Here is a 25,137-nt window from a genome sequence, read left to right as displayed (position 1 = left end):
CCCTTGTCGGTTTCCTGGCCTGTGCCTTGGGATGGAAAGCATTAGTGTCTGCATCCCGGGCTCTCCACGCATGCCCTGAAACTCCAGGATGGTGGTCCAAGTGTCTGATTCTGAGGCTTCTCTTCGACCCTCCTTCCATCCAGTCACGTCATAGCCTGTAACTGATCATCCCAAGCTTGGCAGGTGGGACCTGGGAGTGCGCGCCCCCTGCTGGCTATCGAGGGCCCAGCAAGAACTTGGGTTCAGAATCTCTGGGTGTCTCTCAGGTCGGGGTCCCCCACCAGGCAGAGGAGAGCCTAGTCTCCACACGGACTTCAGGGGCCCTTCTGCCTTGGTGGGGAAGAGCTGCCGTGCTGGGCCCTCGACTGTGCGCCGGGCTGGAAGCGGGCTCCTGCTGGTAGACGGAGCTGTGCGTCCACTACCTCCTCCTCTTCCACGGAACGGACTACGGTTTAAGGGAACGCCGCTCAGGGTCCCACCGTCCTTGCAACGGAGGGGGAAAGGGTTAGCTTTGGGGCGGGGGGGGGCAGCTACCTTTTCATTTTCTCTTTGAGATTCACCACCCTGGGAAAAGAAGTTGTCAGGCCTCCCCTCTCCCCTGAATCCTGAATCCGCAGCAGCCCGCAAGCCCCGCTTCAGGCCTCCTGCACCTGAGAGCCGGAGAGGCCAAACCCCGCCCCCCGCAACCACCCCATTCACTTTGCGCGTGAGGCGTCGGGGAAGGAGAGCTCAGCTGTCCTCTGATAACGCATGCCACAGCCACACACCGGCAACCGAGAGGGAGCGTTTGGCACCGCCGCCCCGAACCCCGCCCTCCCGCGGGCTCACTCGCCCACACTCCCAGCCGCTGCCCGTCCCCTTTTCACGCCTGGGACGCGCCTCCCTCCCGCAGCCCAGCCCCGCGAGCTCCGTGTCTCCGCTGCCGCCCTCTCTGTCGGGTCACAACCAGATGGAAGGCGGGGAGCCCCGGGAGCCCTGGGAACCCCGCGAGCCCGGGCCGGGGGCAGAGACCGCTGCGGCCCCGCGCTGGGAGGAAGCCAAGGCTTTCTCCGACACTCTCGCGCCCAAGAAGAAACCCAAATCGGTAAACACAGGGCATGGGTGTGGAGGGAGGGAAGGGGAAAGTCACCGGGGGTGGGGCCATAAGCCCCCTGGAGAGGGACCCGTGGTGCCCCTCCAGGAGGGGACGCAGGTCCTCAGCACCAGAATGCGCCCTGCCGTTGGCGCAGGCTCGGGTTTATTTTGGGAGCTCTGCTCCGTGTTTTTTTTTTTTTTTCCGGGGCTCGTGTTCCACGCCAGGATCCCCCTCCCCCAATGCTGTCACCTGGGTGCAGCTCAAGGCCCCGCGGCTCAGCCCCTCTCAGAGCGGGCTGCCTGGGGCGCACGGACAGTACTTGTCGGCAGTGCAGACCAGTGGGCCCTGCGGTAGGGACCCGGGCCCTAGTAACCGGACTCGAGAAACCCGGCTCCTTGCGGTGCGCTCCGGTTTCTGCCATCTGGGTACCTCTCTTCCGACCAGAGCCTCTCGGTTTGGGGTCTGGCTCGGGGTCCTGAGTCCTGGGCTGGGGTGCTATGCTCACTGCGTCCTAAGGGTGCGCTCAGGGCTCTGGTCCCCTGGTTCTGGACTCCCAACCGCAGAACTTTGCCCCAGCTCTGGGCTTTGCTCCCTTCGCAGTGAGCATTAACATCCCCGCCCACCCGTGGTGGTCTCAGCCCTGCAGGAGTCACACAGGAGAGAGGTCCTCTTCTCATCCGATAAGTTCTTGATGAGGGCAAACCACCCTCATCAAGTTCTTGGTTGGCCCCTGGGCCTTGCTTACTCCCACTTCGTGGTCTCGGAGCTTGCCAAAGGGACTGAGAAGAGAGGCTGGTACAAAGCATCCTCCTGACCTTCAAGTGTCCTGCCCCTACCCTCCAAAGCCCCTGCCCCAGGAGGCCCACCTGTTAACAGTCATTTCCTGCAGCTCACCAGGCCCCCTCAGCAAGGGGACTGAGAGATGGGGTAGGTGAGTCGCTGCCTCAGGAGCTCACACTGCACAGAGGGAGACCCTGCAAGTGGCGCGTGCTCAGGCGAAGGACCCTACAAGTGAGGTGGGAGCGGGGGGGGGGGGGGGGGGGGGGGGGGGGGGGGGGGGAAGGAGTGACTGCCCGCTAGGTTAGGCTTTGTAGAGGTGGCATTTGAGCTGATCTTAAAGCCTGATAGGTGGTTTTTCCCAGGCAGAGATAGAAACTGGATGGGTAAGAGGCACGGAGATGGCACCTGGGGGGGAGGTCTTTGGGAGAAGAGTTGGAGGAGTGTCGGACACCCACCGAGGGCCCTGAGTGCCATGTCGAGGAACCTGGACCTTATTCAGTGAGTCTAGAGGTTGTAAAACCAGGTTCCATGGAGCCCCATGTTTCAGGGTGTCTGCACCCCTGTGAATCCAATTTATTTTCTTTCTTCTTCAAGGTACATTTTAAACAATTAAAAATGTGTAATAAAACAACTCACTCGAATGTGTTATGTGGACATTGTAGCACATTGGAGACCACTGACATTATTTATGCTGCCGGTTGATTGTTATTATTTTAACATTTTATTTATTTATTTGTATATATTCTACATTTTATTTTTAAGTATATTTTATTGATTATGTTATTACAGTCATCCCAATTTTTCCCTCTTTGCCCTCTCCGCCTGGTACCCCTCTTCCCTCCAGCAATCCCCCCCTTAGTTCATGTCCATAGGTCATGCATATAAGTTCTCTGGCTTCTCCTTTCCCTATACTGTTAATATCCCCGTCTATGTTGTACCTACTACTTATGCTTTTGAATCCCTGCATCTTTCCCCCCATTCTCCCCCCACCCCTCCCAGCTGTTAACCCTCCAAATGATTTCCATACCTATAATTCTGTTCTTGATCTGGTTGTTTGCTTAGATTTTTGTTTGTTTGTTTTTTAGATTCAGTTGTTGATAGCTGTGAATTTGTTGCCTTTTTAATGTTCATAGTTTTGATCTTCTTCTTTTTCTTAAACAAGTTCCTCTAACATTTCATGTAGTAATGGTTTGGTGATGATGAACTCCTTTAGCTTTACCTGGTCTGGGAAGCACTTTATCTGCCCTTTGATTCTAAATGAGACCTTTGCTGGATAGAATAATCTAGGTTGTAGGTCCTTGCTTTTCATCACTTTGAATTCTTCTTGGAAGTCCCTTCTAGCCTGCCAAGTGTCCTTTGAGAAATCAGCTGACAGTCTTATGGGAATTCCTTTGTAGGTAACTATGTGCTTTTCTCTTGCTGCTTTTAAGATTCTCTCTTTATCTTTAACCGTTGACATTTTAAATATGATGTCTCTTGGTGTGGTCCTTTTTGCGTCCATCTTGCTTGGGAATCTCTGTACTTCCTGGACTTGTATGTCTATTTCCTTCACCAAATTAGGGAAATTTTCGTTTATTATTTTTTCAATAAGTTTCCAATTTGTTGCTCTTCCTCTTCTCCTTCTGGTATCCCAATGATTCGGATGTTGGCATTTTGGAGATGTCCTAGAGTCTTCTTATACTATCTTTGTTTTTCTAAATTCTTGTTTCTGTTCTGGTTGAATGTTTATTTCTTCCTCATGTTCCAAACCATTGATTTGACTCCCAGCTTCCTTCCCTTCACTGTTGGTTCCCTAGAGATTTTTATTTCACTTAGTGTGATCTTCATTTCTTCCTTTATGTTGTTGCCATACTCAATGAGTTCTTTGAGTATCAGTTCATGATCACCAGTGTCTTGAACTCTGCATATGATAGGTTGGTTATCTGTTTCATTTAGTTCTTTTTCTGAATTTTTGTTCTGTTCTTTCATTTGGGCCATATTTCTTTGTTTCCTCAATTTGGCAGCTTCCCTGTGTTTGTCTCTGTGTATTAGGTAGAGCTGCTTTGACTCCCTGTAAAAGACACCTGTAAATTGTGTGGGGCGGAGCCTTAGGTTATCACTAGGGTGGGGCAACCTGCTTTACTGCTTTGTGGCTCTGTGTAGGGGGAGGGGAAGGGCTCAGAGAAGGGACTGTGTTGCTGCCTGGCTTCTGTGGGTTTGCCTGGCATGCGCCCCATTTCCGGTCACCTCACCCACACCCCATATGTGACTTGCACCCTTCCAGCTGTTGCCCTGGCATTGAATCCCCAAGTGAGTGGGGTTGCGTGTTTTAAGACCGTGCAGACCCTTTAAACTGAGTTTTCTGAAAATCTGGCAGTTTCTTCTGCTGCCCCAAACCCCAGTGGATTTTACAGCCAGAAGTTACTGGGATTTATCTTCCCAGCACTGGAACCCTGGGCTGTGCGGTCTGGCCTGGGGCTGGAATCGCTAGCTCCCAGAGTATCCCTCCAGATTTTTATCCACCACACGTGACTGTGGGACTCCCTGTGCCCCATTCCACTGCACCTCTCTATACCACATCTTGTCTTCTCTCTTCTCCACCCCATCTCCAGGTCTCCGTCCCTCCTACTCATCTGAATGAATGTGGCTTTTTTAAAAGTCTTTTTTTAAAAAATAGATTTTGTTTATTTATTTTGAAAGAGAGGGGAAGGGAGGGACAAAGAGAGGGAGAGAAACATCAATGTATGGTTGTCTCTCATGTGACCCCTACTGGGGACCTGTCCCTCAACCCAGACATGTGGCCTGACTGGGAATCAAGCTGCCAACCCTTTGGTTCGAGGGCCGGTGTTCAATCCACAGAGCCACACCAGCCAGGGAGAATGTGGCTTCTTTAAATCCTTTGTTGTCAGACTTCCATACAGTTTGATTTTCTGACAGTTATGGGTGTTATTTGTTCTGAGATTTAGTTGTAATTCTCTCTTTTTATTAAAGATTTTTGTTTATTTATTTTTAAAGAGAGCGAAAGGGAGGGAGAAAGGGGGGGAGAAAGGGAGGGAGAGAAATATCAATGTGTGGTTGCCTCTTGAGCACCCCCTACTGGGGACCTGGCCTGCAACCTAGGCATGTGCCCTGACTGGAAATTGAACCAGCGACACTTTGGTTCGTAGGCTAGCACTCAATCCACTGAGCTACACCAGCCAAGACTAGATGTAATTCTTTTTGTGGTTGCACGCAGAGGCAAAGCATGTCTACTTATGCCTCCATCTTGACCAGAAGTCCCTATTATAATTATTTTTTTAGTAAACCTCAGAATAAAGCTTTTCCTGTGATCTGTTTAATAGAAGAGTATCTGGAGATTGCTGGCAATTATTACTGAGTCTCTTGAGATTTGTAGCTTAAAACACAACAAGACAAAATACCTTTGATCATTTGCAGCCACTTATTGGTGTGAATCAGGGCTTTCTCAATACTGTGCAAAACACAACAAAGGCAGAAACAAATTGACTAGATGATGAAGCTTAAGTCTGCACCAGCATCCTAACTCCCAGTTTCCAATTTGTCCTGATCCAAACAACTGTGTTGTTTTCATTGGTTGACATTATAATAAATACTTTATGTATGTGCAATACATTTGAATTTGTAAAATAAATTTATGTCAATAAGATATGGTAATATCTGGTTTACATATTGGGGTTTCCCCCAAGATTTCATTTGAATAAAAGGTCAACCTACTTTTTTAAAAAGCATGGAAGCCATTATAAAGCTATGCAGGATTTTTCAGCAAGGGATTAACTTGTTTCCATTTTCATTTTAGAAGGATCACCCTGGGCAGTGCTGTGGAAGGATTGGAGAGGGTGTGCCCGGTAGCAGGCAGGCTAGCAAGGGGGCTGGTCCCTGTCTGCGGAGCAAGCTAGACTACTGTCACGGCCTGGCCTGGGGATGGAAGGAGGGGGATGGGCGCTGGGAACCAGGGTGGTCCGTGGAGCTCCCCAATTCATTTCCTCCCTCAAGCGCCAAGGAATCCAGGCACTCAGGCCCAGCTGTCAGTCACGACATCTGTCAGTCCCTCACCCTCACAATTCTCTGAGAGACAAGGAGCCTGGTGGCTTCCTGGCCCCTACTCCTTCCTGCCATAGCCCCTCCTCCCACAGGCTATTTTGGGGGCTTTAGGCCTCATGGGCCACATCAGGGCCTGGCCAGGCTCATTCTCATTCCCAGGAGCCTAAGTGAAATATTTAAGCCCCAGATGCATAGGAGGCCCTCACCTCATGGGGCCAGAGGACTTCCTCAGTACAGACCTATCTGTCTCTCTATCCTCCAGCTGCCCTTCTCCCTCTAAGTCCTTCTAGAAATAACAGCTTTTGGCCAAGTTCCTGTTTTGGTCCCAACAGGCAGAATCATATCAGCCTAAATGAGAGTTCCTCAGGCGGGGTGGGGCTGTGCTGCCCTCCACTGTCACCCCATCCCAACCCCCCTAGTCAGACGGGGACACCAGCCTGGCCCCCGCCCCAGTGGAAGGCAGAGAGAGTTGGCAGGCCAGTGCTGCCAGGCTGAGTTTCTGGTCTCGGGTGAGGGTCTTTCTGGCCTAGTTCCCAGTCTGGAATCTGGACTTCTTTCTGATTTCTGGGGGACCTGTCCCCAGGTTCACCTGATAACATGTGACAGGGTGGCCTCCCTCCTCAACTGGGTCTAGGAGGGTCTCTGAGTGCTTGCTCCTACCCAACCCTGGCCAACTCCTTTCACCTGTCCCTTCAGTTCCCGCTGCAGCCCCGGCTGCTCATTGCTTCCAGCTCACACCCTCTAGGCCCTCAGACTGCACCTCACCTGGACAGTGTCAGAGCAGGCTGAGCGGGGAGGGGAGGTCCTGCCCTTGGGAAATCCATTGTGAGGTAAAGAGAGGCCTGCCCTTAGAATCCTCGGTGTGAGGGCACTGTGTCCCTCACCATTTCTCCCAAATCTGGAAAGGGGGGCTGTGTGGGAGGACCATCCCAGGGAAGTGGCTGAAGTAACAGGGGTTGGGGTCTCCTGAGTGAGAGTTATTGAGAAGGGGCATATGGGGGATGGGATGCTGCTGTGTAGAAAGAGGCCAGAGACTTGGGATCTTATCTTGGCTCTGCCTTGACTTTGCTGTGTGACCTAGAGTAATTTTCTGTCCCTCTCTGGGCCAGTTTCCCCATATTTAAAAGAAGTGGCCCTGGCTGGTGTGGCTCAGTTGATTGAGTGCTGGCCTGTGAACCGAAGGGTTGCTAGTTCAATTCCCAGGCAGGGCACATGCCTAGGTTGCAGGCCAGGTCCCCGGTAGGGGGTGCTCGAGAGGCAACCACACATTGATGTTTTTCCCCTCTCTTTTTCCTTCCCTTCCCCTCTGTCTAAAAATAAATAAATAAAATCATTTAAAAAATAATAAAAAGAAGTGGAGACTCCTGGAGCCTAGGCTCCTGGGGTAGTTTTCTTGCAATGGCCCCAGGTAGCATGGGATGGGGTCTGGGCAGGTCAGCCAGGGGCGACCCAGAACACGGCCGTCTGGCAAGGACTGTGGGACAGAGAGGAGTGAAACCGTGGCTGGCTGGCTGCCTGGGCTTGGGAACCTGCCTAAAGGGGCTGGGAGGGCAGCTGATTCTCTGTCCTTGAAGGGATGATGGACGCTGTCCCTAAGACAGTAAGCCCAGGGCACTCAGCCCCCGTCCTGAAGGCCAGCAGGCTTCCTGGGTTTATGAGAGTGGGTCTCCCTACTCTCCCAACCCCACACTTACCATCTCTGGCCATCCTTCTATCATTCTTTTTCTCTAGGTCTTTTAACTTTAGTACCTTCTTTTCTTGAAGACTCACAGCTGCTGGTGGGGTTGGAAGGTACCCGGCCCAAGTACACACAGATACACGGTGGTGGCCAGCAACTGTGACAGTACTTGAGCTGAGCCCCGGGGGGAGAGGCTCCTGTCCTGCCACTGCCTTAGACCAGCCCCACGGGCCGCACACAGCACCTTGGCGGGAATAAAAGTCAAATGCAAAGTGAGGTCTACCTCATGAGCTTGGGGAGCTCTTTGGTCTTCCATTCCAACTCAGAGGTTTTAAATCCTCTCTAGCCACTTGCCAGTCATAGCTACTTAATATGAATTGATTAAAATGAAATACAGTTAAAAATTCAGTTCCTCAGTCTCACTAGCTACATTTCAAGTTACTCCGCAGCCACAGGTAGCCCCCTGCACGGCTCTGGGAATTTCCATTATCACAGAAAGTTCTATCGGACAGTGCTCTTCCAAAGGATGGCACGAGTCGCTGCTTTGGGGACAGGTCATAAGCTCCCTGGGGGCAGGGATCACACCTGTCTTGTTTCCTGCCATGTCCCCAGAACAGTGCCTGTCACATGGTTATCACTCAATGTTGTCAACTGAGTGGAACCCGGGCCTGACTCCAGAAAGAAGCAGTGGGGCCAGTGCGTGGCCCGCAGGGCCCTCAGGAGCAGGCCCCAACGTGAGCCCATCATCTGCAAAGTGGGAATCATGGTCTTGTACAGCTCAGGTCACAGAGATGCAGTGGGACTCGGGGAGTCTGGGAGTCCCTTGGGAACCCACATCCTGACCCTCCCCAGGGATTACCAAGGGCCCAGCTGCTGTCTGTGATGGCACACCCCTGTCTCCATTCCACTGGAGGTGGTGAAGGAGTTCTGAGAGCTCCTGGGGCCCTGAGACAAGGCCTTCTGCAACCGGCACCTTCCTACTGTTTTGGGCTCACCTGTATCCCCACGCCCTGGGCTCTGCTCACCTTTGTGGATGCACCATGTATGTGTGCACCTCTTCATGCCTTCCTTCACACTGCTCCTCCTCCAAGTCTCGGCTCAAACGCCTGCTCTCCGGTGACAATGTCCTCTGAACCCTTGCCATCAAGACCAGGCTTTCTACCATGTTCTGTCACTCATTTCAGTCCCTTCTACATCTCTGTTTCCTCCTCCCCCTCCCAGCCGTGAGCTCTGAGGACAGGACCACTTCAGGCAGAGCCTTGGTATCTGACACAAAGAACCAGTAAATTTTTGTCAAATTTGCATCAACCAAAAATAATATTCTCGGAGCGCCTGCTATATATCAAGTAGTCTGAACAGAATAGAGCACTTCACTGAAGTTTCTAGTTCATGTAAAATTTGTCATGGCAAATATCGCTTCTTATTGAAATATGTTACTCAAAAGTTCAGAGCCATTAAAAATTTACTGAGCTCCTGTTATGTGCTAGGTACAGTTCTAAGCACTAGAGATACAATAAATTAACAAGATAGTCATAGTCCCTGCTCCCTCAGAACTTAGGCACGGTTGCTGCTTCCTCTCTAGAGCTCTGTCTAGAAATAGAAATAATTAAATAAGCAATTATAATTTACTGATAAATTTTACTAAAAAGGAAATAGAAAAATAGGAGAGGAAAAGGACATAGGAGAGGTAGCAAACCCATAACTAGGCATGAGGGAAGGCTTCCTAGAGATGGCTTGTAGTTTGAGACCAAAGGTTGGGTAGAAGTTAGCTGGATTGAGAGTCAGGGAAAGTGCAGATCAGGAGGGGGAACAGCATGTGCGAAGGCTCAGAGAAAAACGGGAAGTTGTGCTCACACAGGAGAGAGGTCAGCTTGAGCGAAGTGGGGTCATGGAAGGCGAGAGTGGAGAGAGAAGTAAGGGGTCCATTATGAAGAGCTTCCCACTCTGCGCTAAAGGCTACCAACTGGAGTCTGAGAGGAGTGGGTACCACTGAAGGGGAGGGGCACACAACCAGACCTGAACATGGGAAAATCCCCTGACAACAATATGGGTGACAGATTGGAGGAGATGACAGATGGTGATGGACTGGGCTGTGGTAGGGAAGACAGAAGGAAGTGGATGGAGTCAAGTGGAGTTGACAGGCGTTGGTGACTGATTGATGGGGAAAAGGAACTGAGGAAGAGAGAAGACTTGCATTGACTTCCGGGCTCCTGGTTTAGGTGAGAAGTGCATGGTGGTGCTGAGCAATGGGATGAGGAAGCGGTGGAGAGAGTGGCAGGAATTCGGCCTTGAGCACGTTGAGTTTGGATGTCTATTAGTCAAGTGGGACAGTTAGATGCATGAGTTAGGAGCGCAGGAGAAAGATCTGGGCTGGAGATAAATGTTCTCACATAGCTGTCATGTCTCCAGGAACCATTTCCTCTGAAGGGCCTGTAGCTCTCATCTTATAGTGGAGACCAGAGACCACCTTGAGCATCAGCCACACTCTGTGGCTCCATACACTGTATTCCCTTTCCTGTTGTGTCCAGATGGCTGGCCAGATTGCAGACTCGCTGAGGGCATGTCCCTGCCATCCCATCATGCTTCTTGGTGGGGAGCCATCCTCTCCCTCCATCCCCAGCTGGGTCCTACACAGAGGGGGTCCTGTCCTAGGTCTGTCCCTGCCCAAGATGAAGCCTCCTTGGGCAGAGGCTGGGCCTGATTTTACTTCCTGCCCCAGTACCCAGAGGGGCTGGCACATGAGACCCACCTCAGGGGACTGTGAATGATGGCCCTTCTCCTGCACCTCTGCAGCCCAAGCCTCAGAATGCAGTCACCATTGCTGTGTCCTCCCGAGCCTTGTTCCGCATGGACGAGGAGCAGCGGATCTACTCGGAGCAGGGGGTGGAGGAGTATGTGCGCTACCAGCTGGAGCACGAGAATGAGCCGTTCAGCCCGGGGCCGGCCTTCCCCTTCGTGAAGGTGAGTGGCCATACAGCGCCTTTGTGGGGGTTCAGAGAAAGCACTCCCTTGGGTGTTTGAGTAAGGAAGAGGGGCCCTCGGGGAAGATGCTGCCCCACAGGAGCATAGCTTGGCTAGGGGCAGAACCATCATGGGGAGAAGAGGCCACCCCATACTCTGGACTAATGCAGCCCCACACCAGGTAACCAACCAGTCTGGTGAGTGGAACACGGGCTAGATTTCAGCATCCACTCATGCTTTCAGTGAATCAACCCACACAGTGGCAGAGATTAGGAGGAGAAAGCCCATGTCCCCTGATCTTACCCGAACCCTGGACCTTGACCTCCCATTCCCATCCTCCCCAACCCTGGCTACCGGCTGCAGATTTTCATCCCTGGGTGTCTGAGCTGCAGGGCCCCTTTCCCATCCAGGCCCTGGAGGCTGTGAACAAGCGGCTTCGGGAGCTGTACCCCGACAGTGAGGACGTCTTCGACATTGTCCTCGTAACCAACAACCATGCTCAAGTGGGCGTCCGTCTCATCAATAGCATCAACCACTATGGTGAGCATGAGGGATTTGGCCATGGGACACCCCTACCAGACACCTGGGGGTGGGGACACACCTCTGCAGGGTAAGGGTATGCCAACTAGAACCCCAAACCCAGGGATGTGCTAGTAAACTAGCTCTTAAAAAAAAAAAGATAACAATAAGAAAAGCTCCCAATTGCGGCACTGCCATTTTCAGGGTGTAAGCATTCCCACCATGGCTGATTTCAAGCTACCAACAGTTGGACAATCGAATTGGCTCCAAAAATCCCAGGATGTTTAACATTCAGTTCTTGCAAGGCAGTATAAGCCAGCTGCAGCACACCACCGCTCAGGGCCCAATCCTTACGTGATCGGGCGGGGCACTTGCAGCCTCTGGGCCTCGGGGTCTCCGTCTGCAGTGGGGCTCCCAGGCCTCACATAGCTGCTGGGAGAACAGGGACAGTCCTCAGAGTGCGTGGGGCTCTGTGGCTTAATTCAAATTCTTGATCAAAAGTAATAGACCCTTCAGAGCCAATTTAAGTGGAAAAAAACATCTTTTGTTAGTTTATAGGAGTGTGTCTTAGAACCACAGGACAAGAAGTAAAATTGGGCCTAAAAGGCCTGAATCCAAGAAATGGAAATCTCTCCTGGGCTTTTCTCTCTCTGGGCCACATGAGCTCTTATTCCTGCTTCTCTCAGCAAGTCTGTTTCTTTATTTTTGTTTTTTGTTTTTCCTGTCTCTTTCTCTCCCCGAGCTAGGCAGGCTTCTCTGCTGTTCCTGAACGTGGCCAAAATTTATAAGTTTACAGGTCTTTGTTTTAAGCAACCAAGAGAGTCCAGCTGGCATTTTTTAGTCCTAATTTCGAATTGCTGGGAGCAGGAGTTATACTCAAAATATTTAACCGCCTGTGATGTAGGCGGGAGCAATCGGGACAGGCAGCGCCTGCAGTACTGGAGCCCGTCCAGAAGAACTCCTGCTGTGCCCCGCCTTACCCCTTCTGTTGTGGATGGTCCCGCGTGGGGCATGCGGCAGTGTTGGGCTAACTCAGTGGACTCAGAGCAGCAGCCGTTTACCAACCAGCAAATATTTTACAACCTGTGCCGACATAGGTACTAGGTGGCTATCAGCCCAGGCTGTGAGAGAATTTCATTGGCCCAGCTAGAGTCAGGTGTCTGTCCCTATCTGATCAGCTAGGGCCACTCATGGTTAGGGACTCGCCTTGTCTAGTACTGGGATTCCCTGACAAGAGGATGTTCCTATGAGCCAGACAACTGATGTGGAGATGTGATCATCTTCATTTCATGGATGAAGGATGGAGGGGCTTAGCAAGCCTAAAATCACTCAGAGAACCACTCCAGGCCCCCACCACCACTCAGAACCAAGATGGTTTCTACTGGACCTGGAGGGACCATGGTGTGGCCCTAAAGGTTGACTCGGGCAACACCTGGGTATTCTGCACCTCTTCCCCAGACCTGTTCATCGAGAGGTTCTGCATGACGGGTGGGAACAGCCCCATCTGCTACCTCAAGGCCTATCACACCAACCTCTACTTGTCAGCTGATGCAGAAAAAGTTCGGGAAGCCATTGATGAAGGTGAGTAAAACTGGGGAGGGGGAATAGGGGGAGTCTGGCCAAGGGGTCCCTGGGGTGGGAGGCCTGGTCCTAAAGCTCTGAGCAGGTGCTAGGGGTTGCTGTGGTCCCTGCAAGGGGACTACCTTCCTCAATTCCTATGACCTGTCCCATGAACTCTGAGAACAAGGCCCACCTATTCCACTCTCCCACCCCCTGCCCTACCACGTTAAGGATGCTTTTACTCATCACCATTCCCCTGGCTTCTGTTTCCATGGAAGCCCTCCTTATAGCCCAGAAAGCCACTCCCTTCAAGGAATCTTCCAGGTCAGTAGGAGTTCTGATTCCTGTGTGACCATGGGCAGCCTCTGCCCCTCTCTGGGCCAGCGAGGAGAAAGATAAGTTTCTAGTCCAGCCTGAGCAATGAGTGGGGTCTGGGAAATGGCCAGCATTCCAGCAGCTGAGGTGAGGTTAGGACACCCAGCCGCAAGTTCTGACAAAGAAAATTTCCATGTGTCTCTTTCAAGGGGCAGCGTTGGGTGGCAGCCATAGCCTTGGTCCTCTGGCACAGGCCGACGGGCCCCCTGCCTGAGAGGGCTTGTCAGGCTACACACTACCGGCAGGTTTATCAACCAACAATATATTTACTTTTCTCTTCCTCCTTCACGCTGTCTCCTGCCTAGCAGCCTGATGCCTCATTCCTCTGAGCAGCTTGGGCCTCTAGGAGGCTCTTTAGCCAGGGAACAGAAGCCATTTCCCTACACAGATGTCACACCCTCTGGCTGGGGCCTTGGCACTGGCCTGCCTGTGTGCCTCTATATGTCTGCAATCTGAGCTCAGGCTGCAGGGCTGGCAGAGGTCAGGAGGGAGGCCCCGCTCGGGGTAGGGCTGATTTTGGTTCATCTTGGCTCCAGTATTGGCAGTGAGGAGAGGGTGCCTGGCCTATTGCCCAGGGCCTGGTCCTACTTATAACATCCTCAGGCTAGCAAAGTTGCTGTGGGGTTGGTACTGCTCACCTCTCCCAAAGCTCTGCCTACACCCAGCCCCTGTGATCCCAGATTCCCAAAGAGCAGGGCTGAGGCGGCCTTTGGAGAGATGAAGGATAGGGAATGGACTGAACCAGCTGACCAGGTCTCTAGCCTCCACGCACTGGCTCTCTTGTCCATTGTAGCTCTAGCCTGGAGCCCGGGTTTCCAGCAGGCAGCCTTGACCTTCTGGAGAAGCAGAGAGTCTGTGCCACAGTCAAATGCAATTAGTGCTACCCCTCATGGCCACCTACATTGCTTCAGGGAACCCCGAATGGCCAGGCTGTCCTGAGTAGGACACACCTGGGTGCCTTTGTGACAGTAGACTTAGGGTGCCCACACCTACTTCACCCCAGTTGCAGCCTGGGAGCTCACCTCCAGACAGAGCAGAAAAACCCATCCTGGGGTGGACGCACAGCAGGTGAGGGCCTTGTCAGAATCAACAGCAAGGGAGGGAGGCCAAGCCAGGGTCAGGGCTCCTTCCCAGCGCCCCGTAGGCCTGTATCAACAGTGTGTGAGGAACTCTGGGGAGGACATCAGCGGCCTGGGGACCCTTCCTTCCAGCAGGACTGATATTCTGACAGTCCATGCCAGCGTGACCTCACTAGATATTAAGGAATCGACATTCCTCCATACTGGTTGATAAGTGGCTCCTGCTCCAAGTCCTCTAAGTGCCCCGCTGTTGCTGGGGGATCCCTCAGACTTTCCTACAAAGCAGCAACTGAAGGGAACCTCGGGCTTAGGCCGGAGTCCGCAGACCCCTGCTCAGGGCAAAAGCCACCATCCATTCTTATGGCCAGGTTTTAAATGTCCTGAATCTTAGCCCTCATTCGCCTTGCTCCCTCTGAGCCCTGGGCGAGGCAGGTGGGGCCAGGAGAGCCTGAGACAGCCCTGTCCTGGCCCCAGGTGTCAGGGAGCCCTACCGCCAGGATGAAGGCAGACAACATTCGCCTCTCTCTGCCCAGGGATCGCAGCCGCCACCATCTTCAGCCCCAGCAGGGACGTGGCTGTGTCCCAGAGTCAGCTGCGCGTGGCCTTCGACGGGGATGCGGTGCTCTTCTCGGACGAGTCGGAGCGCATCGTCAAGGCCCACGGGCTAGACAGGTTCTTCGAGCACGAGAAGGCCCATGAGAACAAACCCTTGGCCCAGGTGCTCCACACAAGCCCCAGAACCCCTGAGTAGGGCAAGGTGGCTCCCCAGAGCCTGCCCTTGGCTGGAACCTCCAGCCCCGAACCAAACTCAGAGCTTGGCCTAGAATCCAGGCGGGTACCCTCAACAAGCCTCCACTCTTCATCCCTCTCACTTGACCCCTGGCTCCCCTCAGAGCTTCTACCCCTTCCTCGAGCCCCGGTCCGCCTCACTGCAGTCCCATCCTCCCTCTGAAGCCCCCATCTTCTCTCTAAGCCCCTCTCTGAAGCCCCTACCTCTCCTTTGCAGATCCTTGCTGAGGTCTCCATCCCTTCTGTCTCTTTTTAAAGATTTCATTTATTTATTTTTAGAGAGAGGGGAAGGGAGGGAGAAAGATAAGGAGAGAAACATCGATCAGTTGCCTCTTGTACACACCCTGTCCGAACACCAAACCTGCGTGTGCCCTGACTAGGAATCGAACCAGCAACCTTTTGCTTTGCAGGACACACCCAACCAACTAAGCCATACTGGTCAGGGCCTCCATCCCTTCTCTAAAGTCCCCATCGCACTCTGAAAGCCTCACCCTCTCTCTTTGAAACCTCCATCCTCTCTCTGGAACCCTCATCCTCTCTCTGAGTTTCCCCCGCCCCTCTGAGTGGGCTCCTGTCCTCAAGAAGCCCCCAGTTCCCTCCCTGGAGAAAAGGGAAAGCTGGACTGGCGCTCCTCACCTGGGCAGGGAGATCCAGCTGGGCTCGGGGTCTGGGGCAGCCCCTGTGCTTTGGGCCAACCAGCCCTAACTACCTCCTGGCATCTGTCCTTTTACTCACCATCACACTGCTCAGGAGTCTCCCTGAGAGCAGAACACGCCCTAGTCCCTGGTGACAGTCCCTTGGGGCTGGAGCTGATGGAATTCTCCAGGCCTCCTAGGAGCTCCTATTTGTGATTTTAACAAAAATCTCCATCATCCCAGATCCCCTCTCAAGACTTCAGCAGGCTCCAGTCGCGGCCCTGAACATTCATTTCACTCCCGTTCTCATTAATTCCCTCTAACACCCTTGAGAATCAGGGCAGCACAGCGTTCCCACTATGTGGTAGGCAGAGCCCAGGAGATCACTGCTTTCTCCAGTCTCCCAGCAGGTGAGGGGTCTCCAAGACTGGGAACCCACCTCTCCTTATTTCCAGCTTCTGTTGTAGTTTTTTCTTTCTTTCTTTCTTTCTCTCTTTCTTTCTCTCTCTCTCTCTTTCTTCCTTCCTTCCTTCCTTCCTTCCTTCCTTCCTTCCTTCCTTCCTTCCTTCCTTCCTTCCTTCCTTCCTTCCTTCCTTCCTTCCTTCCTTTCTTTCTTTCTTTCTTTCTTTCTTTCTTTCTTTCCTTCCTTCCTTCCTTCCTTCCTTCCTTCCTTCTTTCTTTCTTTCTTTCTTTCTTTCTTTCTTTCTTTCTTTCTTTCTTTCTTTCTTCTTTCTTTCTTTCTTTCTTTCTTTCTTTCTTTCTTTCTTTCTTTCTTTCTTTCTTTCTTTCTTCTTTCTTTCTTTTCTTCTTTCTTTCTTTCTTTCTTTCTTCTTCTCTTTCTTTCTTTCCATCGTCTAGTTCTTTACTCACATGTCCTCATTAACCTTCACTGTTCCCAGCACTGTGGGGAGTAAATCCTTCCTCCGACCCCAGAGAACGAGAGCATGACACCCTGAGCCAGTTACACCCTGGTTTGTCTGTCCATGTTGTTCGCAGCTGGAATCTGTTCTGCCTGGAGGATATTTTTAATACCCTCCCTGCTGGGGAACACAGAAGGTCACACTCACTGAGCTGCAGGACAGACACCCATTTTCCCCAGGGGCACAGAGATGGACCTACTTAGTAACAGCTGTCCTGGTGCGGTTATTCTGACACACACTGTCCCATTGATGCACACGGTGGCCTGAGCAGGCAGAGCAGGGCTGAGAGATGTGGGAGCCTTGAGAAGCTTTCCCACGCCAAGCATTGAGACAGGAGTGCTTCAGGGAGGAGTCCCGCCAGAGGGAGCAAATGTTTGCGAGAGCGGTGCGCTCACGGTTTTCCCTTGCCTTCTCATAGGGACCTTTAAAGGGCTTTCTGGAGGCTCTGGGTAGGCTGCAGAAGAAATTCTACTCCAAGGGCCTGCGGCTGGAATGCCCAATCCGCACCTACTTGGTGACGGCACGCAGCGCAGCTAGTTCTGGGGCCCGGGCTCTCAAGACCCTGCGCAGCTGGGGCCTGGAGACAGATGAAGCCCTGTTCCTTGCGGGAGCGCCCAAGGGCCCCCTGCTGGAGAAGATCCGCCCACACATCTTCTTTGATGACCAGATGTTCCATGTGGCTGGGGCTCAGGAGATGGGCACAGTGGCTGCCCACGTGCCTTACGGTGTGGCACAGACACCCCGGCGGACTGCACCAGTGAAGCAGACCCCAGCTGCACAGTAGCTGAGCCTCATTGCTCCAGGCACAGCTCCCTGTCATACTTCGACATGTTGTCCAGTGGACCGGCCCTTCTTGTCCCTTACCACGCTGCCTTGCTGCACGTCTGCCGTCATCCCTCTGAGTGAGGTACTAGTAGGCAATCACGCAGACTGGGCCGGCATTCTCACCAGCTCTCGTTCTGGGCCAGCACTATGCCTCGATGCTGGCTAGGAAAGTAAGGCTGTGGCTGGACTTCAGGGGGAAGTGGATGGCACTGGGCGTGGGAGGGCCGGAGGGGCCAGGATGCCTGCAAAGGGCTCTGGGATGGAATCCAGCCCAGTGCAGTGTGAAGAGCACTGCGTCGAGAGAGAGAGGGGGTCTGGCCTCTATGCTCTGTCCTGGCATTAACTGCATGACTTTGACCAAGTCCCTCCTCTTCATGGGCCTGAGTTTCCCCATCTTTTAGGTGGTTTTCAAACTCTCCTTTAGCTAAAGAAGCTTGGTTTTATAAGATTGTCCTCTTTGAAGGAAGCGTTCTGTGCCAGGGCCGCTGCTGGTCTACACGGCACCTTTGTGGGGATTACACGAGGACGCTGTCTCTAGAGTGAATTGTGCAGAGAGGGCCCTTCCTCTGGGCTGGCTGTATCCGCGCTGGGCACACAGCTTGCCCCGCGGGATATAAGTGGGATGTCAGCCCCCACTGGCTCCTCAGCCCAGAGGCCTTTGTCAACTGGGCAAAATGCACAATCATCCACAGCAACCCTACACGTTTGGAAACCACTGGACAAGATGACCCATTTGCTTCCTGAGATCCTCTAATCTGTCTCATCAGGGGTCAGCTGCTGCCAGGTAGGGGGTGTCTGTGAAAGGAATGAGGGAGTGGATTAAACCTTCATGCAAACTCTGGTCCAGCCAGCAGGGGGCACTGCAGGTACTTCTGGGGGAGCAGCTTTAGTGGCAGCCTGCTCAGTGCTTCCATTGCTTTTGCTTTTAGCCAAAGTTCAGTTCCTGCCTGCCAAGCTTCTCACCTCAACCCTTACTCCCTCAATTATTGCATCCTGCTGTGTCACCGAGCAACCCTGCCAGTGAGGGGAGAGCTGGAGTATCAGGGTTTACTGTTGTGGGCCCAGGGGGCGAGAGCTCAGTGGCTGAAATGGAAGGTTGTCCAGTCTGAGCCTGAGGGAAGGAAGGCCTGCCTGGGATGATGTGGGGTGTGTGAGATGTCCGGTCTGTGGTCATGGCCAGTTAGAGAGGAAAGGAGCTGAAATGTGCACTAGAAGCTTCTCCAGTTATGAGGTTGTGAGTGGAAGTAATGAGCTCTCTACCGCTGGGATGCGTGCAAGGGACACCCTCCGAGGAACACCCGTGAGGCCTGCACCCTTGCAGGAGCGCCTGCAGCCCCTTCGTCACTACTTCAGGGTAGAATTCTCACTGCTCAATGAGTCAGCCTCCTCCTTTGCTCACCAGCCCGGTTCTCTCTGGAAGGATGGTGGGCACCAATGGCTGGTCCCTCAGGAAGACCCAGGGGTGTGAGCAGACATGGGGGGTGCTGATTGCCCAGTTCCTGGGGGGACTCCTAGCTGTGAGCAAATGCTTTGCAGAGAAAGCCAAAGATACTGTCAAAGTGGGCAGGAACCTGGAGGTATGTGTGGGAGAGCTGGAACGCTTGTGGGGGAGAAAAAGGGGATAAAGGGCCATCCAGGGCCTGACCTTTGTCCTTTTGAGGGCTCAACCCAGGGTCTGAATGGGCACAGGTTCTGGGCAGTGTAGGTAGGGCAGTCATGGCAGAAGGATCATCCAGGAAGGAGAAAAAAGTGAGAACACAAAGGTGGCTCTCGAAATGAGCAATAGTTTGGCCAGGACTGAAGTGTTTGGCCCTACAGGCGGGTGCTGGGGCAGAAGGACAAGGCTGTGCGGAGTGCCTGGGGCAGATGCTCAGCACTGACTGCCATATGGGGGAAGGGCAGGTAGTGAGGATGTCTCTGCACAAGGTCCTTTTCATCCACAACCACAATCTTTTTGGGTAACAGAGGAGGCTTTCAAGGCAGAGGGCCTGGTTTTGAGCTCCTTCCTCTACCCATGCTCCAAGCCAACCAAAAATAGTATGAGACCTAAAGGGAAATGAGAAGGAAGTCAGAGAGCTCAACCCAAGTCACCTTTGATCTTGGCCGAACCACAGACACATCTGCTCACCATCCCCTCAGTCAGAATCACCCCTTTGGATGAGGCTCCAGGGCCCCCAGAGCCAGTGGGTAGCCCTCAGAATGGTGGGTAGGCTGTGTGATCAGGGTGGACAGTGTGCCCTGTGAAAGCAGACCAGATGTCACCTAATTAAGATAAACCCCAGGGATTCTGGGAACCAGAAGTCCTGCCCTCAGGCGGCAGTGATAAACGCTGCTGATTCTTCCAGGTCTCCTAGGAAGCCAAAGATAAGGTGCATTAAAAGCCTGGATCACACTGGAGCCACCATTAAAGGCACAGACAGGCCTGGGCAATGAGAGACAGGAGGATCCAAATTCTATTACCGAAGCCATAAATGAGCATCTCAGGCCTGGGGAAAAAAAACAACAAGCCTTTCAGAGACTGGAATTAAAGGTCAGAAGTTCTGAGGGCAGGTTTAGGCAGCAGCCAGACACACCTGATTATTTCAAGGGCTGAGGAAGAGCATTCACCAGGCAAATTAAAAAGCCAGGTGGGCACTAAAGTCTCAGACCTCACGTGCTCTGCAGCACTGGGCCCAGACACCACAGTGCTGGACCCCTGTGGCCAAAAGCATCACAGTCCAACAAGTCTTGCAGAACTTGTCCCAGGAAATGCTTGCCAACAAAGTCCCAGACCCACTGGAAACTGCCACTTAGCAGAAAAACAGAAGCCCTGTTATAAGTAAGCCCTGAGACTGCTAAGATCATTGCAAGACATCCCCTCCCCTTCCTGAGAGCCCGACCAGAATGGTGGGGGTAGAGCAGAAAATGCCAGAATAAATCAAAACCAGTAAGAAGTTCAAATCCAAGATGGATCTGGCGCATAATGATATTCAACCCCTATGCACCAGTACGGACAGACCCGTGCTTAAAATACTGAAATGTCTTCAGAACGTTGGCAAATGGCTCTGGACTGAGTCCCTGAGTGGGTCTGAACAGCCCCAGTTGCCCTGGCCCCTCCACTCTCACTGCTCCCTCTTCCCACCATCCAGTTAAAGGGGCTTCTCAGGCGGCTTCCAGGAGCTGCTGCTGCACAGTGGCCGGTGTCCCCTCTGTTTGGTGGTGCCCATGCTGGTTTAGAGAAGTAAACCATTGCCCAGTCACACAGCTAGTAAGTGGCAGCACAGGAGCTCAAGCCATAGCTGGCTGGCTGCCCAGGCTTTTAATCATTTTGCCATATGGCCCAGAAATGTGCGTGGAGGTGACAATAGAAGCTTCATAACAAAGTAGTTCACCGACAACCCGTTAACTCACTGACCTCCTGCATGTTAAAATGCTTCATACACTTGAGTGGGTACATTTTTTTTATAGCTTCCTAAATAGCTAAGACAAATTTAAATTAGAGCCAGACATTTGCAGAGCCCTTGGAGGACCTCAACACCCCCAAGTTCTGAGGAATCCAGTGTAAAGACCCTGAATTGGGCTAATGCAGGGTTGGTAGACCATGGTTCCTTGGGCCAAATAGAACCCACTACCTGTTTCTGTAAAAAACAAAAAAAAACAAACAAAAACCAACCGAACAAAACCTTTTATTGGAACACAGCCATGCTTCTTTGTTTACATTTATCTATGGCTGCTTTCACACTAAAATAGCAGAGGTGAATTATTTCAACAGAGATCATGGAGCTGAAAATATTTATCTGGCCCTTTATAGGAAAAGTTTGCTGACCCAGGGGCTAGGGCAAACATCCCCAGCTTGCTCGTCAGTGGGAGAGACCAGCTCACATGCACCTAAGCACTCGGAGGCAGAGGCTAGCTCTCCTGCCGAGGGGGCAGCACGGGGTGCTGAGGGGAGCTACGTGCACATCTGTGGGCATCGCTGGGGCTGCGGAGCTGCACAGGTACCAGCTAAGTACCTCAACATTAAACACAGCAGACCCTTGTCATGTGAGGAGTTGCGATTTTGAGTTTTGACTACTTTCAAGTGGCCTGTGGCCGGTTGTAATTTGAAATGTGGTTGATGCACAGATTTGACTTGAGTGTGCCACCCGCCCACCCCCAGCTGATAGGCCAGGGGCAGGGGGCAGGGCTCCTGTCTAGGGCTAAGCCCAGCTGGTTGTCTAGCATCTGCTCAGGGTGGTTTTGTTGTTCTTGATTTGTCACTGCCTTCGTGGGGCCACTTGGGAATGACAGATGCGGGTGGGTGGATGGGCCTTCGCTAAATATGAATTTTCGGGTACAGTGAAGTGCCCAGCGTGGACTTCAGTGCTCGGGCCTGACAGATCGTCCACGTGCTCTCTGCGGAAGCGAAAACAAGCTCTTCACAAGGACGGTCCCTGTGAGGCCTTCGTTGGCTCAGGAGTTACTGATCAAGTGATCAAGAAAACTTCAGTGAAAACCGGTTGGCAGTCTTCTTGTGCTGTGAGGTGTGGACAAGAAACACCCAAACCTCATGACAGAATTGCAGAGCAGGAGAAATCTGCACATTTAGGGGTTCACCAAGGTTCCAGGATCCATGGCAAGAACAAGGGTGGAAGCTGCCCTACCTACAGCCACAGCAACCATGGTTGCATGGAACAGCATTTATTATTCCCATGCTGTTCCATCATGATGCCCCTCCGCTAAACCCAGGCATCCCAGGCAGTCACTACCAGGGGTTTGGAGTGGGCATGAAAGACGAAAACCTATTTTGCCATCCACATTGGATATTGGGTGGGGCATGCAAGGCCCTGAATGCTTATTTTCTGATGCTGTCGTGCGACTCTGAGATTGCCAGGGTCTCACCCGACTGGGGCAGAACTCGAAGAGGGAGAAGCGCAGGTGGTGGCTTCCCGAGAAGTAGCGTTCCTGGTTTCACCCACTCTTCAAGTAAAGTGCAAACACTCCTCCTGCCAGTAGGTGGCGCCGCAGGCCCGCACTCAGCTGTTGGTGGTGGTAGTTGATAGTGGTTTTATTTACTGGTTACTTTTCTCTCCTTCCATAGTACTTGGTGCTGTGTTGGACTCCCGCAGGTAGCTTAGCCAAAAAGTATTGTACTTTAGATGCTCTGAAAGTGTTTGTTGAGTGTACCTGTCTGAGGAACTAATTGCTCTCACCAACAACTGGGGTCATGTGCATGGACACACTGCGCCCCAGCATAAAAACCATGCATTGTATGCATGTTTATGTAGGTGTGTGTAATGGGTCAGATAGCTCTGTTGAGTTATCCTCTGTGTGTGTGTGTGGGTGTGTGTGTGTACAGGATGGTTACCTGTTGACTAAGTGTCCGGGGCCCCACACACTGGTGGCCAGCCCTACTTCCTGGGACTAGTTCTGGCTCTTTCTATCATCTTGTGGGCATTTGCACATGTGCCACAAGGGGGCTCTGAGACCAGGCTCTTTCTTTCTCTCCAGCTTCTCGCCTCTGGCCAACAAGGTCTTGGCTTCTAACAGTCTGTCTCCCAGCACTACCCCCTGCTGCCTTAAGAAGGAAATGGTGGAATCTGTGCCAGGACACCCCGTTTGGCTGCGTCTGCCTCATCATCTCCACTTGTTTCTCCCCTCCCCCTCATAGTCCAGGGCCAGCATGTCCAGTGGGAAGACGGTGCACTGCACAAATCCAGATGGAGCCATTCACACTATGACCTCCGTGGTACCTCCTAGGCAGCCACAAACCCCCACCAACTGTGCTCAGCTGCCCTGGTCATTTCATGGCCATAGAAGGGGAAGCTACCTTCTTCACTGCACCCACTGGTCCAGCCTAGCCTGGGCTGGGGTTCCTTCCTCTGCTTGTGTGTTCTAGCCTGGCCCAGAAGTGATTTACCCTTGGCCTTGGTCAGGAAGCATCTCCCTAATGGGCCATCCCTCAGAGGCCTTTGGGATTCAATATGGCTGGCAACTTTTCAGTTGCTCGTCTGTAAGACAAACCAAAGCTCGGCAGACTGGGGTCACTGACTCCCACGCTCCTGGTAGATGTGCCTTCATGGGCTGACTGTGGCGATGGGTCTGCTGTGGAATCAGGGCAAAGGCCTCAGGGCTAGACTTATAACTGCCACCAAATAGAAAATCATGAGGACATGCAGACAAACTGCCTGGGCCAGGTTCCAAGCCCTGATGCCTCCAAGGGCCAGGCAGGAAATAAAAAAGCAAAGAGGGCTCAGCAGGGTCTTCAGCGAAACGGAGAACGCATTCTCTGCTTGACTTGGTGGCTGCCCTGTGGGAACGTGGGCTGGTCTGGCCAGATGCTTCGTCCATTTTCCAAGGGGAACTACAAATCTGGACTTTTACATGTTGGCAACTATTTTGAATTTAGAAAACACTGTGAAGGCCAAATAAAACACACCTTGGAAGCTAAATCTGGCCCTTCAGTCTCCAGCTTGCACCCTCTGGCTCAGGTCCAGAGAACTGAGTTTTTCAGAACTGAGCAACTGAGAGTGAGGACATTACACTCGGATTAACGGAGTTTTACGTCTTCGAGAGACCTTAGAGATAATCTAGTTCATCCCTGTGTGTTTTCAACTGTGTACATACAAACTTCTTAATTAACTTAATAACACACATATCCTTAACTTCTAGTTTTCTACTTAAAAGCATCTCAGTACCCCCAGTTTAGAACAAGATTTAAAATGAAGCCTCAACACACAGTATGTTTGTGTCTACCTGTCAGAAGCCCTATTTTATGCCATTTGCTTAATGATAACTCTACCTCTGTCCTTTGCAAACATGAGCTACCCTGGTCTTCCTTCTAACCCAGGGGTGTCCAACCTTTCGGCATCTCTGGGCCACACTGGAAGAAGAAGAGTTAGTTGTCTTGGGCCACACATTAAATATACAAACACTAATGAGGACAAAAAAGATTTCATAATCTTTTAAGTAAATGTATGATTTTGTGCTGGGCCACATTCATAGCCATCTTGGGCTGCATGTGACCTGTGGGCCGTGGGTTGGACACCTCTGTTCTAACCTAACCTTCTTGGATCGCTTTTTATGGCAAACCTCCTAAGTGCCTCCTTCAACAGTTGGATCACGTGCTTCTTTATCTAGGGGATTTCAGTTGCCTGGGGAGAGATAAGACTGCTCAGACTTTTCTCAGCTTTGCCCTCCCTTCGTCCACTCTCAGCCCTCCCCAGCCCCCGGCTCTGTCTGGCTCTGCAGCATTTTCCCAATCACGTGACAAAGGGTGCTGCGTGCTTGTCAGTGTGGATCCCTCTCACTCCTCAAGCTTGCCTGTACTTTAATTTTACCACATGGGCTTCTGCTTCTTAAAAGCCATTTAAATAAATAGAAGACATTTAAAATAAATGTCTATTGTCTTGTCTGCCCCCCGCCCCCCACACCTGTATTCACAGACTGGCTTAGGTCACCCCAAGAAATGCCATTGCGGACACACAGAGTGAGCTGGCCTGAGGTCTGCTCCATCCGGGCGGGGGTGTCCGTGTCTCTCTGCAGACGCTCTTGCCGCCCAGGAAGACCCCCCTGAGGGGAGATTCTGTGACAGGCGGCAGCCTGAGCCCATCAGAAGACAAGCTTCCCCCAGCAGTGCTCTTGACATGGGCTCAAGGTCCCCCTATCCAGAACTACCAAGGTGGGGGTTGGGGGGAGGAAGAAGCAGGGCTAAAAAAGGATATGAGATGGAGGAGGAAGCGGGTAACTCAGCCCCTAGCCTCAGCCCTCACAAAATCCTTCCTCCTGCCCCTCGGGCCCCATAGCCCACTGAACTGAGCGCCGATACACCTACGCCAGTCTGCCCACGACCCACACTCCTCCTGCCACTGATGGAGTGGCACCTCCATCTGCGGGGCCTGTCAGGGAGCCTCTGAAACAGCACGTCCTCACCTAGGCTCCCTCA

General features: G+C 52.4%; 1 protein-coding gene across 1 annotated transcript; it reads left to right on the top strand.

Moving 5' to 3' along the window:
- The first annotated feature begins 930 nt into the window (after nucleotides 1-930).
- NT5C1A (5'-nucleotidase, cytosolic IA) lies at nucleotides 931-24,561 on the top strand. The gene is made up of 6 exons (XM_024554807.3): nucleotides 931-1,084; nucleotides 10,365-10,532; nucleotides 10,943-11,072; nucleotides 12,510-12,632; nucleotides 14,599-14,783; nucleotides 16,828-24,561. Exons 1-6 carry the CDS (start codon nucleotides 950-952, stop codon nucleotides 17,191-17,193), a joined length of 1,107 nt encoding a protein of 368 aa, XP_024410575.2. The 5' UTR covers nucleotides 931-949; the 3' UTR covers nucleotides 17,194-24,561.
- The last annotated feature ends 576 nt before the right edge of the window (nucleotides 24,562-25,137 follow it).

Source organism: Desmodus rotundus, chromosome 3 (genome assembly GCF_022682495.2).
Source record: "Desmodus rotundus isolate HL8 chromosome 3, HLdesRot8A.1, whole genome shotgun sequence".
Taxonomy (NCBI): domain Eukaryota; kingdom Metazoa; phylum Chordata; class Mammalia; order Chiroptera; family Phyllostomidae; genus Desmodus; species Desmodus rotundus.
This window is presented reverse-complemented; position numbering and strand designations above follow the sequence as displayed.